The 18,622-nt window shown below is 39.0% G+C and overlaps 1 protein-coding gene across 2 annotated transcripts; it reads left to right on the top strand.

Annotated features, from left to right (window-relative positions):
• The first annotated feature begins 1,952 nt into the window (after positions 1 to 1,952).
• Positions 1,953 to 18,549, top strand: rassf2b (Ras association domain family member 2b). Of its 2 annotated transcripts, XM_085294979.1 has the most exons (12): positions 1,953 to 2,313; positions 8,504 to 8,645; positions 9,246 to 9,387; positions 10,926 to 10,999; positions 12,833 to 12,908; positions 13,199 to 13,350; positions 14,377 to 14,489; positions 15,255 to 15,397; positions 15,619 to 15,772; positions 16,470 to 16,591; positions 16,764 to 16,861; positions 17,088 to 18,549. In XM_085294979.1, the coding sequence occupies exons 4-12, from the start codon at positions 10,947 to 10,949 to the stop codon at positions 17,155 to 17,157; spliced, it is 981 nt and encodes a 326-aa protein (XP_085151105.1). In that variant the 5' UTR covers positions 1,953 to 2,313; positions 8,504 to 8,645; positions 9,246 to 9,387; positions 10,926 to 10,946; the 3' UTR covers positions 17,158 to 18,549. The 2 variants fall into 2 exon arrangements, with proteins under 2 accessions (XP_085151105.1, XP_085151104.1); XM_085294978.1 differs by lacking the exon at positions 9,246 to 9,387 and having other exon boundaries at positions 1,956 to 2,313.
• Positions 18,550 to 18,622: the final 73 nt, after the last annotated feature.

Genomic DNA, 18,622 nt, shown 5'->3' on the forward strand with positions numbered 1-18,622 from the left:
TTTAGTCTTCTGTCTTTTTTTTTTTTTTTAAATTGTCACCATTCCTCCTTTTCGCTCACACAGCAGCAACTAAATACATTTAAGCATGTAGACATCGTCAAGACCACCTGCTGAAGTTCAAACTAAGCACCAGAGCGTGATTTTAAGTGACTTTTGATGTTACATGGTTGTTGATACCCAATAGGCTGATCTAATTATTTCTCAAACTGCTGGATTTTCCCGCACAGTCATCTCTAGGGTTTACAGAGACTGGAATACAAACCAGGCAGCGCTAAAAGTGCTGCAGAGTCTCTCTCCCCCTCCCCCCCCCAAAAAAACAAAACAACAACAACAACAACAACAGAGGGCACCGCCTGTCAAAATCTAGTTTTAAGTAATCTGATCCTGGACACAATGCACATGGTCACTGACAGACCCTTGTCTCATTTGTCAGTAATGTAGCTACAGAGTATCTCTAGACTGAGATGTCCCATGGGCTACAAAGCTTTCAGTCTTTAACGTCGAAAAGCATAAAATATCAAAATGTACTGAGATTTGAAACATTTTCTTTAAATTGTGTTTCCCACAAAGATGACTGAAACTAAAATGAAAATATTTAATTCATTTTATTGAAGAGGTAACATGTTTGAATATTTGAGTAGCTCTAACCAGAGCTTTGGTCAGCACTATTTTATTTTAATTTTTTTTTTTTTTTTTAAAGGTCTTTTCAGTGTAAAGAGTTGAATTGTTTTAAACAACTAGAATCAGTTTTTCCTGTGTCGGTCACAGTTTAATTTGCAGAAGGTGGGAAAGTCGGTTAAGAAAGACTGCAATTATGAATTGAAACAACAAAGGAAAATTACCTTCAATTTTCATTGCTGTAAATTCAAAGGAACAATTTCCAGATTAAATGAGGACAAAAAAAACCAAACAACTCGAGTTCCAATTCATGAATCGTGACAAGTAATGGGAACAATGGCTTTAGCCAAAATGTACCAATTTTGTAACCAAAAGGAAACAATACTTAACTGACATGTTTTTTGTAGTTTTATCAGTTGCATTAAAACTAAAATCGGGCTGAAACCAGCCATATGGTGTAGAGTGTGTGGAGAGAGGCCAAAGACTGAGTGAACCAGCTATTAAAGATTGGCCACATCCACAGTAAAACACACAGAACAGTCAAGTAAAGGAAGCAACAACGAAAGCAAAACAATATACAAGTCAATAGATGCAAATATGTGAGTGCAGGCAGCTTCCTATAGTTCAGCAGGTGGTTATGTCTATGTTTTATACGTGTACAAAAACAGGACTGTCTTTTATTGAAGAATGGTTGTAATTAGTTTATTCAGTGTTTTAAAGTTTCAGTAATAAGATTTTAAAAATTGCTCATTTTTATCACCAGAGTGAAGGCATGAAGAAAGATTTTTCCCTTTGGCTGTTTTCTCTGACAAAGAGAATCAGTGAAAACATGAAACAGGAAGTATTTCCTCTTAGGTTTGTATGATGATTGGAGTTCTGATTAAATGTTTCAGTGGACCACAAGATTTTCAGATCCTCAAGATGGCTAGAAGTTGAAATGGGTTATGTCCATGTTGTGATGATCGAGGACGCCAGAGGTTACACCAAGTCTACAACAGTACTTTTTTAAGGAAAAAGGGAAAAGAAAACAAAATGTTTAGTCTTCTTATAAAAGGGAGCTAATATATGGAAGTTTGTTTCTGACACCAAAATTATTTATTTAAAAAATAAATTTGAAGGTATTTTTTTCAAAATGTAAGTCTCTCATTTAAACTTGTAAGTTGAAATTTTGAGATGCATAACTCGAAATTTTGACTTGGACAGTAATAAATAATGAAATTTTTTTTTTTTTAAGTTTATTGTATTTTGGCAGATCTGATCTTCCATAAGAGCCATAAACTAGCATGAAGTTGCACATGCGTGGACAGAGTTTGACGTGGGACATTGTACTTTTGTGTCGTGCTTCCATTAAATTGGGGTTTCTGTTGAATAATGTCCTTGCCTTCTGCTCTGCTATTGTTGTCCACTTCTCATTCATCTCCTCACGCAGCGCGAACAAAGACACGTCAGCCTCGCCCTCTGATTGGCTCCCTGCCGGGGCCCCGCGACGCTGCTGTGCCGCGAGCTCCGCCACAACAGATGGACCTCTCGCGCTCTCCTCCTACCAGCTTCTGGATGCACTGCTGCACGCGCCCCGCTGATTGTGTCCAACGGCAGGAGAACGAGCGACTTGTCCCAGGAGTTTTAACGGCTAACGCTCAGTTCAGGAGAAACGACTGGAAGACGAAAGAAAAGGACCGAGGAGACCTATGTTAGGTGAGCCGTGAGAAGACTTCCAAAAGTCGGCACGAAGCAGACAGAGGGGTCGGTGTGGCTGAGTAGGCTGATCATGATGATGTGTCTGAGCGGTAGATGTGGCGATACGGGCTGGCTGCAGATGGATTCTTTGGTTGCCTGTATAAAAATGAAGTTTTAGTGTTTCGACAGCATCAAATGCAGGACGATTTGCAGATTTATTTATTTATTAAAAGCGCAGGGGACAGACAGACTAAAAACCTCGAATATGAGGCATTTGTGAGGAAACATCAGGGCACCAAACATGATGCCCTAGCCTAAATCTTGAACAGCAAATGATAGGACTACCCCACTGGGTCTCTACCAGAGTGTGCATAAAGATGTGTCCTTAAAACGCGTTACATAACAAGAAAATAGGGCCGGATAGACGGAGGCAGTGCCAAAAAAAAAAAGTGAATATTAATGTGCACTCACTTGCCAGTATATTGTAAACTGCAGTTTAATATATACCAGCAATAAATCCATCCACCATGGTCGTTTCTGGTGTTTTTAAAGTGTTTTGTTGACGTTTGATTTCAACTTTTGGGTGATTAGGTAGGTAAGCGGTAAGCGTAAACCACAATGTAAACATTAAAATTAAATGTTTTCACAAATACTGGACAATATTTAGTTTTGGTAGCTAGTACCAGTCAACTTAAGGTTTCCCTTACTGATTTGTGTTGAGTTATTCTCTAAAATTTTGACCATTACAAATATCAAAATAGTCTTTTCAAGTTCCCATAGCCCTTTCTGACATCTCAAATGCTTTGACTGCCAGTTCATCTGGACGCTTTTATTTATTTATTTTTGACACCATCTTAGGAAAGTTTTAGCCTGGTGTTTACGGCCCTTGCAATAGTCAATGTTTATGTGATCAGTGACAATCAATGACAACACAGCCCCAGTCTTCACCCGAACAATAACTAGATAAATACCCACACACATACACAATAGGCCATTGTTTGACATTTAAAGTTATTTTCTCAGAAATTTGAGATAATAAGTCAAATTTTAAAATAGTAATCCAAAATTATGACATGTGGGCGGTTAAAAAAAAACAAACTTCTATAACAGATTAGGCTGAAACAGAAAACTAATTTATTTTCCTTTTAACATCCCATCTTTCCTGCCGCAGTCTCCCTCTGTGCTCCTGCTTTGATATATAATTAAAATCTAGTGCCGCACACACATTTGTTCAGGAATCAGGAGGTGCAGTGATAATTGTGGTGTCACTTTTGAAGACACTTGGAACAACAATGGCAAACCTTAACTTTCTGAACCTCAAGGGGAGCAATTAAATGGACTATTAGTGACAGAGAACAAGAGAAGTGAAGGGGCATCCACGCAGGAACGTGGTGATCAGAGTCCATAGAAAATCAGTAAGAAAACCATAAACCTAAAAAAAAAATTCAGGTAAAACTCTAACATTTCTGCCTTCCCTCTTTGCAATTTTTTCCATAGCCCTCCTCTCTGCCAAAGCAGATCACTTGGGTTGCTGGTTTGGGCCCACAAGTTATATTTTTGATACCCCTGCACTGCATAATAGACATTAAATTGAGGCTGTCGAAGCTCTGATATATCCGATGATATTGATGTGCAGAGCTGGTGAGACTGATGTTTAAAGTGGACGTAAAACCAATTTGGTTTAAGTTTTGAACAAAGTGTCAGTGTGTGTTTCAGCTCTGAAAATGTAATTTCATTGTCTCTACTTTTGAAGTTACAAAAGACCAGAGTGCTGGAAAATTACACCAAATTAAAGAGCACCAAATTTATACCGAGCTCTATGTACTTTGAAGAACTGTAACTAGGAAAATATTTGTAGCATGGTTAAACTTTGCATGGCGTCATTATTTCACAAAAAAGTGGGTGTGCTTTGATTGACGGAGATGGGAATTTCTTCCAGATTTAATTGACTTTATGTGAAACAAACCAGCAGCTGATAATCTTTAGCTCTACCATCTGCCGAAAAGGAAGAAAAGCTCCGTCTTTATCTGGAATCTGGGAGCCATATTCGGATTCGAGTCATGCTTCACTGTGTTGTTTTTTTTGTTTTGTTTTTTTGACAAGCCCAGTAAGCCTAACAAGGAGCAGGAGAGACGAACAGACACACACACATACACATACACACACTATTTTTGGCTCAGTGTTGTGAACTAGTTTCGGGAGCTCAGATGTTTTTGGTGTTGCTATGACAATAATGACAATAGCAAGGCAGAGCAGTGGTAACGTGGAGGCTGAAGGCAGGGGAAGAGGACAGGAGCTATTCATCGAGCATTTCAGCCAAAGACATTGACGGAGGAGGTTCAGAGGGAGCAGGGCAAGAGGGCAGAAAACAAGCCGGGGGGAGGATGGAGGAAGTTGTGATCCTGGTTTGTAATAGTGTGTTAGATAGCCTCTAGTCTTTCACAAGGAAACATGAAGCAGCAAACTGTGAACAGAAAGCAGCGGAGAGCAGAGTTACTGTGGTACATATATGATGAGACATAAATATATATAGAAAGAGGGGGTAGATGGAGGCTGCGGGTTGACTGAGGTTGTAATGAGGCACGGGGGGATTTCAGACGGTCGATTAGCTCTACATTTGGACACAGAAGAGCACTCCGATCTGAAACAGGACTAGGTCAGCCGTGGGTCAGTCTGGCTAGATTTATATGCTGCTGGTTCTGCTATTGCAGCCACACCATCCTGCAGAGCATTTCTACAGGGAGTGCAGAATTATTAGGCAAGTTGTATTTTTGAGGAATAATTTTATTATTGAACAACAACAATGTTCTCAATGAACCCAAAAAACTCATTAATATCAAAGCTGAATGTTTTTGGAAGTAGTTTTTAGTTTTAGCTATTTTAGGGGGATATCTGTGTGTGCAGGTGACTATTACTGTGCATAATTATTAGGCAACTTAACAAAAAACAAATATATACCCATTTCAATTATTTATTTTTACCAGTGAAACCAATATAACATCTCCACATTCACAAATATACATTTCTGACATTCAAAAACAAAACAAAAACAAATCAGTGACCAATATAGCCACCTTTCTTTGCAAGGACACTCAAAAGCCTGCCATCCATGGATTCTGTCAGTGTTTTGATCTGTTCACCATCAACATTGCGTGCAGCAGCAACCACAGCCTCCCAGACACTGTTCAGAGAGGTGTACTGTTTTCCCTCCTTGTAAATCTCACATTTGATGATGGACCACAGGTTCTCAATGGGGTTCAGATCAGGTGAACAAGGAGGCCATGTCATTAGTTTTTCTTCTTTTATACCTTTTCTTGCCAGCCACGCTGTGGAGTACTTGGACGCGTGTGATGGAGCATTGTCCTGCATGAAAATCATGTTTTTCTTGAAGGATGCAGACTTCTTCCTGTACCACTGCTTGAAGAAGGTGTCTTCCAGAAACTGGCAGTAGGACTGGGAGTTGAGCTTGACTCCATCCTCAACCCGAAAAGGCCCCACAAGCTCATCTTTGATGAGCCCAAACCAGTACTCCACCTCCACCTTGCTGGCGTCTGAGTTGGGCTGGCGCTCTCTGCCCTTTACCAATCCAGCCACGGGCCCATCCATCTGGCCCATCAAGACTCACTCTCATTTCATCAGTCCATAAAACCTTAGAAAAACCAGTCTTGAGATATTTCTTGGCCCAGTCTTGACGTTTCAGCTTGTGTGTCTTGCTCAGTGGTGGTCGTCTTTCAGCCTTTCTTACCTTGGCCATGTCTCTGAGTATTGCACACCTTGTGCTTTTGGGCACTCCAGTGATGTTGCAGCTCTGAAATATGGCCAAACTGGTGGCAAGTGGCATCTTGGCAGCTGCATGCTTGACTTTTCTCAGTTCATGGGCAGTTATTTTGCACCTTGGTTTTTCCACACGCTTCTTGTGACCCTGTTGACTATTTTGAATGAAACGCTTGATTGTTTGATGATCACGCTTGAGAAGCTTTGCAATTTTGAGACTGCTGCATCCCTCTGCAAGATATCTCACTATTTTTGACTTTTCTGAGCCCGTCAAGTCCTTCTTTTGACCCATTTTGCCAAAGGAAAGGAAGTTGCCTAATAATTATGCACACCTGATATAGGGTGTTGATGTCATTAGACCACACCCCTTCTCATTACAGAGATGCACATCACCTAATATGCTTAATTGGTAGTAGGCTGTCGAGCCTATACAGCTTGGAGTAAGACAACATGCATGAAGAGGATGATGTGGACAAAATACTCATTTGCCTAATAATTCTGCACTCCCTGTACTAACACAAGAATCTCTTGTTATAACAGACAAAAGTGATCAATGGTTTGGAGATGTTTCAATTAAACAGGGTAACTGCATCGAAATCTGGTCTCTGAGCATGTTATGGCCTGCTATTGTAGAGCTGCCTTATTTTGATAAAAAAAAAAAAAATACGTGAGTACTCTGCAGTGGGCTGCTTATGATTATTTAGAGCTTTAGCTTTGCATTTCCATTACAGTCATATGTTTTGATACATTTATGGAGTTCTAAAACTAAAACAATATAAATTGTTCACTTTTTTTTTTTTGATAACTTGAAATGGAGCGAAAAAGGAAAAAAAAACCTGTTAAACACTTTTAGGCCTCTTTTGAAACTTTGAATCACATTTTTTGTTTGTGCAAATGAAACACATTAAAAGTAGACTAAAGTAATAATAAAGTTTATAAAATATAACAGTCTAATAGTTTTACAATAGTAAAAGTGAATTTGAAGCCCAGCTGCAGATTAGTTTTTGCATCAGTTTAGCCATCGCTATCATAATTCAGCAAAATGAAAAGAGTAAGGTGCCAGGTAAACTAAAAATAAAATGTCTAAAGAATAAGTGTTGTTCATAGTAGAAGTGGGGTCAATTATCTAAAGCGACAGACAGTACCAAGGTGAAGAAGAGAGTGTAGCCAGGGTACAGTGGGTAGAGATGAGTGATTAGAGTGAAAGGGAGGGTTTATAAGATGGTAGTGAGATGTACTATGATTAGTTTGTAGAGAGTGACCCTGAAAAGAGTTGAAGATGCTCTCACTCCCAATGACTGACCAATGCTGTATTAATTTCTAATAATGTATTCATTATAAATGGATACTTCAGAAGGACAGCTTAGGTCGAGACAAAGTTGGAGAGGTAAGGCTGAGATGGATTGGACATGCAGAGGAGGGACAGCGAATACACTGAACAAAGGAAGGTGAATATGGAGCCTGCCAGGCAGAAGGAAAAGACCACAGAGAAAATGGATGCAGTGAAAGAGGACATGTAGAGGGGCAGGTGTGATACAGGAGGATGCTAGAGGCAAGGTGAGATGGAAGCATCTGATCCACTTTGGCAACCACTAAAGAGAGTAGCCAAAAGAAGATCATTTGTATTCATCTAGTTTTTCATTTACAACCCCTGAATTAAATAATATGTTAACTCGTATTAGATGATTGACACTGCTCTAAAATAACAGTGAAAAGAACAAAATGGGTGTCTCACCATGAATGAGCAGTGAGTATGGCTCACATTTTTAATGTTGCCCTCTCAGCAGCGTTAAAAGTGACATGTCTGAGTCAATCTTTTTCTCTGGAGCTTGAAGTCTCATGAAAGAAGGATCAATTTTGTTATCAGATTCCAGTTTAGTTGGCATAAAGTTCACGTTGATCTCAGACAATTATGGCATTGTTTTTGTGTTGTCAGCTGTCCACATGTCCGTCGCAGACCGCTGCCTTTGACCGTGATAATAAAGGCTAATGTCTTCCATTGTGTAGGTCAGTGCTTAGCTTTTGAGCTCTTGACAGGGCTAATATAGGTGATGAAATATTGATAGCCCCTGGCGTTGGGCTGAGCTGATTGGCGTTAAATATTTAATTTGCCCACATTAACTGAGGCTTTTTATTTCAGAGATTGACAGCCCCATCTTATTTTATCAGCACTGCGTGTTGAAGCTGCTTCTGTTTACACTAAACTGTGGAAGTATGTGCCTGATCCAAGAGTTTAAAGATTGATAACAGGGTGAGGCTCGTCCACGTGTGTGTAAGCGGATTATTCATTTGTGCTGCTTGAATTGAGGAAGTTTTAAGCTGTGTCAGGCCCTGTGTCGGCTTCCTGTGTGGCTGATTGAGTAAAGGAGGAAGTGATTTAACGGAAGGGGAGCACTTCCTTTTAACGTCCCCACTCTTCCCTGTCTGTTCACAGTCACGTTCAGAAGAAAAGACCCTCTTGGATCACTGACACCTGAGGATACAAACAGAATCTACCTGCCTATAACTTTGGCTGCCTCTCCTCATAGGCAGTTTCTTCTCTGGTGACTCAACAACAACTCATAGTCTTTACGACGGTAAGATCCATTGTTGTCTTATAATACATTTATTTATATATATATATATATATATATATATTCTTAATATTTCATATTTTGTTGGCTGTTATGTTACAGAGGCACTGGCTATGTAACAGGAAGGTAGTTTAAACCGAGGCCTTTCAACTAATGTCCAAAATGGTTTTGGGTGTTTCGGCCTGTTTACAGTAAATCAAGTGTATTTAACACTACTGTGGGGAGTATGCTGTAAACAGGGGTTAACTGTAACTAATTAGCAGTAATACTACTTCAATGTTAACACAAAACAAAAAAGTCTACGGCAGGTATGGGTAAAGTACACACCTGGGGCTGGAATCAGCCTGCAGACTACCTCAGGTCACTCACAGTTGCTCTAAAAGGAATATGAAAGGAGGCTAGACACACGTTTTTTTTAAATATACATGAATCATACAAATTTAGAGTTTGTTGCAAATAACAGTGGAGCAGTAATAAGCTGTGTCCAGTGAATTGCTTACCCAGTGGAAGGATTCGAACTCCACCGTCTTGTATTGTAGCTGGTAGTCCTTGTCTTCGTAGTCTCAGTTAGCTCACCCACTTGAACCATCTCTCTGCCTCCAGCTCGCCAAGGCACTCCGCAGTAGAACAAGGACTATTGTCAAGGAGTCTCTGGGGACTGCCACAAAAGTGACCTGATCATCTTACGGGTAGAAAAACAAGAGACAGCAAGGGATGCAAAACAAACAGCAGAGGAATAGCAGCTGTAGGTATAGCTGTAATTTCGTAGGTCATCACTGTTGCATAGTGTGGACTTAAATGTTACTTAAATCTAACACAGTGTAGGTGTCTTGAAGAGTGAAGAATAAATTGTGACCTGATGACAGATCTAAGTGTAAAGTCACACAGATATTGAAGCTGTATTGTCAGGTCATCATGAATGTCTAACCATTTTTTTTTTTTTTTTTTTTTTTTTGCAATCTGCCTTAAACAGGCGATCATTTAAACCAATAGGATTCATTTTCTTCAGAGGCTAAGCGTCTCAGCTTAGCCTCTGAAGAAAATGCAGTAAATGTTGTTTCAGTTCAGTTGTGACTTATTGAAATATGTCAGTGTAGAAAAAAATCACGCGCATTGCATGACAAAGCAGAGGTCTTTCTACATATAGAGGAAAATCCCCAGAAGAAAATGTGTTTTTAAGGTCTATGTCAGCATCATTGATGACCCTGTGCAATCATATTATGTATTTTTTGTTATTATTATTAAGGTCAAGGGTTAAAAAAAACTATCATTCTTCATTGAAAGTTGTTCCAAAATATCCTTTCTGCTTGTCTCAAAAACACAGGGTTTGGTTAGAGAACCAAGAATTCTTATTTTAATTACTTAAAAAAAGATGTTTCTTATAGCATGGGCTTGTTAAGTAACTATCATGAACTTTCATTTTGGGGAATAACTTTTGTGGGCTAGGCCAGAGGTCATCACTGATTTTAGACCTCAAAGAGTTAGGTGGGGTTACATTTACTCAACCATAAAATGTATTTTTGCTCATGAAATTGCTAAAACGGTAGCAAAATGCTCAATTTCGTGTTAAGTAAGGCGATTCATTGCTTCATCTACATGCAAACTAATCTTGGTAAGTGCCTCTGACTCCAAAGGCCTATTTTGAGGAAAAACCCTGCAACAGTTGCATCTTTAACTTTTGGTCTTCATGTTCTGAGGAAAAACAAAAAGAAAAGAAAAGCGTGCTATATGGCAGATGAAGGCACATAATGTGTTTTGCCAGTAGCATGCTCAGAGATGAATGTTTAGGCAGCTGAAATAATTTGCAGCAGCAGGTGGTCCATGTGTCCTGCACCTGTCCTTCATCCGGAGGTTTCTATCCTGCCAAACTCACACAGAAACACTCTGTCACTCAGCGAAGAGGGAAGGAAAACTCTGCAGGGTGGTGGCAGAGTGCCATTTAAAACAGCTGCATGTGCAAATGTGCAGCGTTTGTTTATGTGAAAGAGCTCACAGGAAAGAGAAAATACATTGTAAGACGAAGAAGAGAATGAGGAGAGCAGCTGCTCCCCTCATTCGCATAGTATATGTTTTGATTTAGTACAGGGACACAGTGGTGGAGGTTTAACTATCTTAAGGGAAGTAGTTGCCAGGAAAGCAGATATCATCTTCTTGTTATTGTTTACGGTCTGCAGCTCTGCCTCCTCCTCTTCCTGCAGTCACTCTGTCACTTCTGTTCTGTGCTCGCTGCTGGTCATGAGGAGTCATGAGACATTAACTCTGTGTGCCTTCTTTGTGTCTCAGCTCCTCTCATGCTCACTGAGAATGGATGATACACAGTACGGGGTTCAGATCGGAGAGAACAAGTTCGTCAGCAAGTAAGTCTTCCATCCCGCACTGTTTCTCATATAAACATAAGTATGTTTATACAGATTATAAATTCACAGTAAGTGACAACAGGGAAACAAATGAGTAGCCTTTATTCATCTTTGGTATGTTTAAAAAAAACCCATTAATTTAAAAAAGATGATGTGAAATAGGGATGTTTGTGGTTTTAAAGGTTTCAGCCTGTTAACTGTTTGCAGTGTTCATTATCTGAAATCTAGGTCTTTATTTATGACAACAAGTATCCCTAATACCTAACAAACTGTGTGATCTTTGGCTTTTGAAGTCTGACCAATCAGTTAATAAAAATGATAAATAATGCACACTGAAAACTATTAACAATTATTTTTCTCCACAACATAAAGTTACAGTTACTCCGCCTACCTGCATATACATTCACTTGTATTGTGAGACTCCTATTTAGGGTTTCAGTATAGAGACATTGAAATATTAAGGGAACAGGACTTCACCTGGTCCTGAAACTGCTTGTCAGTTAATTGTCAAATTACATTTGACTTCTATAAGCATACAAGACACGATATCCTGCCAAGATGACTGAATAATAAACAGCAGTACACAGATCATGTTACCAGTCACTCACAGGGTTAACACAGAGACAGGAAATCACACACTTGCATCTACTGAAACCCCAAACCTCTCAACAGAAAGCCAAATCAACATTTTATTCACACAGCCAAAGATAAATGTCTTTTCCAAAGTTTTTAATGGTGGCTTTATTAAGCTGATGAGAAAACATCAATTGAAACTGAATCTCAGCCTTACCAAGAACAGACATTAAATGCTTCTCTTTAGACATGCTTCTTATCTTACTACACCAAGAAACTGCTACACCCACTTTTCTTCTTCCTTTGTCTGTACATTAAAAAAGAAATGAGAGCTAATGAAAGAAAGGACGGGATCTGAAAATTACACATTAATCTCAATTCTGTGACTTATTTTTAATCTTTTAATCCTGATCTCATCTGGTTCTTATCTGGTGGGAAAGAACTTAAATGTAGTAGTGGCTATCAAGTAATGCTAATGGAGAATAAACCTCTAGGAGAAAACTGTGAGAAGATGAAAAATCAGTGAAAACGGCAACATTGTAATTTAAGGTTTGGGTGGGTCAGAGAATTTTGTCAGATTTGAGATTGGGCAGTTTGTTAATCTCAGGGTTAAACAGGGTTGGAATTAACATTTCAATCTGCCCCTGCATAAAGTACACAATAACACTAATCCAGCAGCAGAGACTGCCCTATCTTTCTCTAAACATATATGAAGTTTTTTTTTTTAATTAGTTCTTTTTATTTTCGGTCTTACTGACATTAACATTAACAGCATAGTAAGGAATACTTTATTTTATCAGGAATGTTGTGGAGGGCCGCACCAGCATTACACAGGAGGTGATCTATTACTAAATGGCTATATTACAACCTGCCCCTGCACAGTGGCATAGAATGAGACTTTGTAGAATAGTTTTCTTTTTGTTTGCTCATCTCTCAGCTGCCTTCAACTCACCACCACAGAAACTAAGTGAAATCCAAAATTACCAAAGTGGTGATTAAGTGCCAGAAATATTGTCAGTGCAGTGACCTGTATCCACTGATGTTAGCACCAACTGGTTTTCAGATATATTTGCATCACTCCATTAGTGATGATGTTATGCATTTTTGGGATGAATAAAGATCCCCAAAATTTGATCTAGTGTTGTTAAAAGTGCACGGTGCATGCAGAATTACAGCTGCAGGCACTACGAGGTGGTAAATCAGTGGGAATCTCCTTAAAACTTTGTTTCCTTCCAGTGATTTAACTACTTCTGTCTTCAGGTCAACAGTCCTGTCACATCTTAAAACTTACAACCTCTATTATGAAGGGCAGAATCTGCAGCTGCGGCACAGAGAGGTGAGTAATTGCATCTCTCGGTTTGTGTGTGTATGTACTCACATACAGTGTGAGTGCAGAGTGAGTGAGTGAATGTGTTTAATCTTATTTTATTGTTTTAAATTTCAACAGAAGAACCTGAATGTGTCGAGGCTTCATCCCTGCTTTCACTTTTGCTCTTAATATATTTAATATAATATACCCCACCCATTTCACCCTATATCCCTAAGGAGTAGCAACTGTCCAGTCTGTGTGTATTTACTGTATATGTGTGTTTGTGTGTATTCATCAGTATTCGTGTCTTCCAACAGGAAGAAGAGGAACTGATTGTTGAGGGCTTGCTGAATATCTTTTGGGGCCTCCGGCGACCAATCAGGCTACAGATGCAGGATGACCACGAGCGAATCCGGCCGCCCCCCTCCTCCACGTCTTGGCACTCGGGTTGCAATCTGGACAGTCAAGGGTAAGAGCTCCAGACAGATCCAGTTACACCCCAGTGACCGGAAATGGTGATACAGAGAGGTCAGTGAGGGCAGATATAGATTTTATCTAGTTTGTCCAATGAAAGACAAGCAGGTATTTAATGTTTAAAAGTGTGTAATTAGGGTTTGAGATTTAAATCCATGTAAATGGAGTTTAATTCCTAAATAAGATACAAATTGGCAGCTTTCCATAAGCAAAAGTGAATCTTTTAAGCCACACTTCTGGTTTAATTGAGGATCGTACTCCAAGCTATTGCAAATCAGTCCATGTCAATAGGCTCTTAGTGCCATTTTCAGCGCTCCCATTTATCAAAAGAAGCTATTCTTGCTCCGAGGATAGCAGGCCTCACAGGCATAGAGCTGCCATTTGGATGTTAACATGAAAACAACAACAAAAACTCTCATAAGTAGCCAAATTGCTGTGAGATTCTTCAGAAATTTGCTTGATTATGACAGGAAACATTGTCACAACTCCTAACTAAAAGAACAGCTGCACTGGCAAAGAGGAACAGCAGTCACAAGTTGAAACTAACCAACCCAGATATGACAGCAGGTTAAAAATGGCAGCTACTACAGGAAACCTAATAATAAGACTCACCACTACAGTCAGGACAGACCAGCATGTTGATGGCATCACAAACACATATCAAAGTGAAAAAAGAAAAACTGGTGTTCTCAAGAAAATCTCACAAACTGATCGAGATCTCCCTCTAGATTCATACATGGTGTGGAGGGAGTTTTAGTTCAGCTGTGCAGACCTGGACTGCTCTTAAACTTAATGGCTTTACAAGATTCTAGTGGCTGTTAGTCCACACTAAAATCAATATCAGGATAATAGTTTTTTGAGAAACTACAGCTTATGGTCATAAATACATGATGGGAGTTATCATTTGAAGGTGCAGTTTTTATCTGAAAAAATATTTTTAGCTGTATGTTTACAGTTTTGACAGTTTGCAGTTCTTCTCCTTCACCCCATAAATGTACTCTCTCCTGTTCCCTGTTTGAAGTTCTCCCACCACCACAGATGGTCAACAGGCTCAGCAGAGCTCACCCACAGTGGAAGTGACGCCACCTGACAGCCAACCAGAGGACAACGGTGTGACTGAAGAGGAGGCAGAAGGTAAATTTTGGACTTTCGTTTTATACATTTATATTTTAAGACTTCAGTCATTTAGATTTTAAATATTTCAAGCTGTATCTACATGGTTATAAATAACCAATAAAGTAAGAGTAAAATATTAACCCAAAGGTGTAAATTAGTCTAAATTGCCCATAGGTGTGAATGCGGGAGTGAATGTAAGCGCGAATGGTTGTCTGTCTCTGTGTATTAGCTCAGACTGGCGACCTGTCCAGGGCGTACCCCGCCTCTTGCCCTATGACAGCTGGGATATGCTCCTGCACCCCCTGTGACTCTGAAAAGGATAAGCGGATGGATGGATAGATAGATTTATCTTATTTTGAACGTGTTTGCTCACACTTCTTTCAGTATTTATAGATTTTTTTTGAGCTGTTTCTCAGTTTTTTGCTACCTGTTCTTTTGGTTTTACTCATTTGAACTGTACATTACTCTGATGGCTATAATGAGGATCGAATAAGCAGCCTCAAACATCAGTCATTTACTAAGAATATTTTGTTTTTAAACTGGCTGAATCTTGGCGAAAAAAAGTTGGATCGCATTAAGATGAAATGAAATTAGCTATAAACACATTTTTAATTAAAAATAAAATTTGCACATTAAAGCGAAAGATAAAATTTGTTTACAGTTCTGTGTAAGTGATGTTTATTTCTAAAACTATGGTTTTCTTTCACTATTTTGTGATCTTAGCTTAGGGCTACACTGAATAATAATCAGTAATTTAAGGTGGTTCAACATTTGATTTGACAGAGGACAGTGAGAGCTCCGCTCAGCTCCTCAGGACAAAGAGCGATGCCGGGGTCTTAAGGAGAGGCCAGCGAAGGTCGCCAAGTGACCAGAGGAAAATCCGACGCCATCGATTCTCCATCAACGGACACTTCTACAACCATAAAGTAAAACTTTTAAAAACTTACAGAATAATCAAATAAAATTCATTAGGTTAGTTCATTTATGTGACTTTATGTGATTTGGGAACAGGTTTTAGTTACATTTTTCTTGAGAAAATGTGTTTAAAAGTGAAAAGAGTAAAAGTTTTAGCTTCAACAATTTTAACTGAACCTAAATTAATATTTAAAATATTAATATTTAAAATGTTTTTCCATTTCATCCTCAGACAGCAGTGTTTACGCCTGCTTACGGGTCGGTGACTAACGTTCGCATCAACAGCTGTATGACCACGCCGCAGGTGCTACGAGTTCTCCTTAACAAGTTCAAAATCGAAAACAGCCCAGATGATTTTGCACTCTATCTGGTCCATGCTAGTGGAGGTGAGTTAAGACTTTAGCCGCAGTCCACTAATTTTATTTTATCTGATTTTATCATCTACTTTTAGACTTTTAGTTTTATTACTTTTAAAGTTGGAAGTTTTTGCATTATTGCTGGTGGTGCAATCAAATCTGAACTAAAGCTACAACACAGAGCTTCTCTATAAAGCTTCGTAGCTGAAAATGCTACGTCAAGATGAACAGGATCAACCTTTTGAATCTCTATAAAGCTTATAATTTATTTTTATTTTTTTTAGAGGCTATGATATTTGGAAACTCAACACAGAATCGGTGTTGTCATTATTCCATTTCTGTTCACTCACTGGGTTTTCTGAGCTGAAAGAAACACATTGCAGTCAGTAATCAAACAGCAATTAGCAGAAGTGTAACTGAAAAGTAATGATGCTTTCAAAATGATGATGAAGATGTTTGATGAGATTGTAGATTATGTTGCGGTAACAAATGGCAAACTACCCCACATACAACTGAGTGCTCTTGCTGTTTGTTTTTGATTAAGTTCTTGCATCAGACCCAGCTGTAAAGTCTGAATGTCAGTGCTAAATTATTCATGAACTATTGGCTATGTGGATTACAAATATGGATATGTGTCATGTAGCTCAAAGGTGGACATTGAGGACATTGTGTATAAAATGTGTTATTGTTATTAATCCATCACTCCGTGTATGTTCTGGTGTTTCAGAGCGAGTGAAACTGAAGCGGACTGACTATCCTATGTTGCTGAGAATCATGCAGGGACCGTGTGAGCAAGTCTGCAAAATATTCCTCATGGAAGAAGATCTCGGAGAAGAAGTCACATATGATGTAAATCATCATTTTCTTTTTTCATAGCTATAAATGAACATGTGTTAATTATTTTACAGTTACTTTTTCCTTGTAAAACGAATAAAGTATACGCACAAGTATTTGCACTTGTGTTTCCAATATTCAATTATCTTTTGGGATTTGGCCTTAAAATTCTCTTTGCTTCCACAAGGTGGCGCAGTATATCAAGTTTGAGATGCCTGTCCTCCAGAGTTTCATCACCAAGCTAAAGGAAGAGGAGGACAGAGAGGTGCAGAAACTCAGGAGAAGGTATAAGAAATACATTTTTAATCTGTCCTGGCATTCAGTAAACATAATCTTAACATCTTTAACTTTTATGAGCTGCAATAAATATGAAAAGTGGAGGCCTACAAGCTATTTTTAAACTATTTTTTAGCCCACCACCTGCCCCCAGTCTAATGTGGATGTGCACGTGTTTTTATTGGCTCTTTAAAAAATCCTCAGATTTGGTCTTCCTCTGCCTTCATATTTGCAGGTATAACTATATTCGGAATATAATCGAGAAGCAGCTCCAGTGTCTTCCAGAGGGGGCAAAGTGTATGTGATCTGCTTATGGTAGGGCCCCCCACACCAAACTGTCACCACAGCTGCCAAGCCGTGACCAAGAGAATGACCAAGAATCAGCTGACAAGAGCAACAAGTACATGTTTCACCAACTGTCCTCCCTCAGCACATCCCACAATCAGTCAGCCCACAGTTTGCTCTTTCGTGCACGTGTTGAGTGTGACCATCTCTGTGATACTGAGAGTCATGGCAACACACACACTTTTTTTTTCTTTGCTTTTCTTTACCATGAACAGAGCACTCGGACAAACGTCTCCTGTTTGTGTTTTTTAACCTTTTTTTAGTCTGTTAGCCTGCAAGATGAGGCTAAAATGTAACCTGTCTTCTGCCTTCGCTGCAGGAAATATTCAAAATCGTTTTAAAGCACAAATGTCATCTTATAGTGACTATATAGGTTTCTCCAAGCACAAAACACACAAAGTTGGTGGGATACTTTGAAGCTGATGTAAACATTTAGGACCTTTTTCATTTCATTGATGTGAAATCTTTTTATTGCCACTGCAGGCTGTGACTGTGATAATGCAGTTACACACAGTATTTGGCAATTTTACATGTAGGCAGCATGTAAGACTGAGAATCACAGGGAACAACCATCCTGTAAATGTGGAGTGGTCTGACGGTGACAAAAATTAACCTTACATATTTCATTAAATTTAATGCATAAAAAGCCCAAGTGAAAGAGTATGGAGAAGTGATTCCTGCATATCAAACCCCCAAAACTTCAACTGTTTATGTTTGGTGGCACCGGTCTTTGTCCTGCTTACTGAGTTTTAAATGAGATCTGGTGACATTGAAGCCAAACTCTCAGCATGAAGTTAGATCCAGAAGTTCCCCAAAATAACAGACTATTCCTTGGAATAATGCAACTTTTTGAGCTACTTGTTTTGTTCCTACACACACTCTTACGCTAAAGGTTTGCCTGACGTTAACCAGATTGCACAAAATCTTCATGTTTTGTTTTCATTTTGATTTAGTTTTTTTTTTTTTTTTTTAGTTTTTTTGACATCTACATCCAGCAGAGACAAGAAGCACAAAACGATAATCCCACAAGACTGTGAATTTTACGGAGAATGTTTTTAAACGTACGAACGAGCATTTCTAAGCAGTGCGGTTTGCCTCCACATGTACAGCACTTTGTCTCCTTCCGCCTGACAGTTCAGTATTTCTGACACGCAGTGGACGACGCCCTGAAGATTGTGTGAGAGCATGCATGTTGTGTTTTTAGTGACTAAGACTTGCCTGCTTTTGTATTGTGTCTTTTACAAAGTAAAGAAGAAATTTTAGCCTTTAAAGTGTTAACTCTTGCCACTACTTTGTGGAAGTTTTCGTACAATGTTTGTTATTTAATAAAAAATTTGTCTGGGGAAAATGAACTTGTAGTTCTCATCTGTTTTTGTTGCAGTCACTGTTACCTAACGATGCTGAATTCGTTTGCAGTGGCAGAAG

Source organism: Mchenga conophoros, linkage group LG12 (assembly GCF_057382185.1).
Source record: "Mchenga conophoros isolate Kocher_MC1m ecotype Shallow Benthic linkage group LG12, M_conophoros_male_GT1.1, whole genome shotgun sequence".
Lineage (NCBI taxonomy): Eukaryota > Metazoa > Chordata > Actinopteri > Cichliformes > Cichlidae > Mchenga > Mchenga conophoros.

Bases quoted from the DNA above. Each gene is read 5' to 3' on its own strand.
- rassf2b (XM_085294979.1), top strand. From the start codon at position 10,947: ATGGATGATACACAGTACGGGGTTCAGATCGGAGAGAACAAGTTCGTC. The intron at 12,909-13,198 runs GTGAGTAATTGC...GTCTTCCAACAG, and splicing joins TGCAGCTGCGGCACAGAGAG to GAAGAAGAGGAACTGATTGT. The intron at 15,398-15,618 runs GTAAAACTTTTA...TTTCATCCTCAG, and splicing joins GACACTTCTACAACCATAAA to ACAGCAGTGTTTACGCCTGC.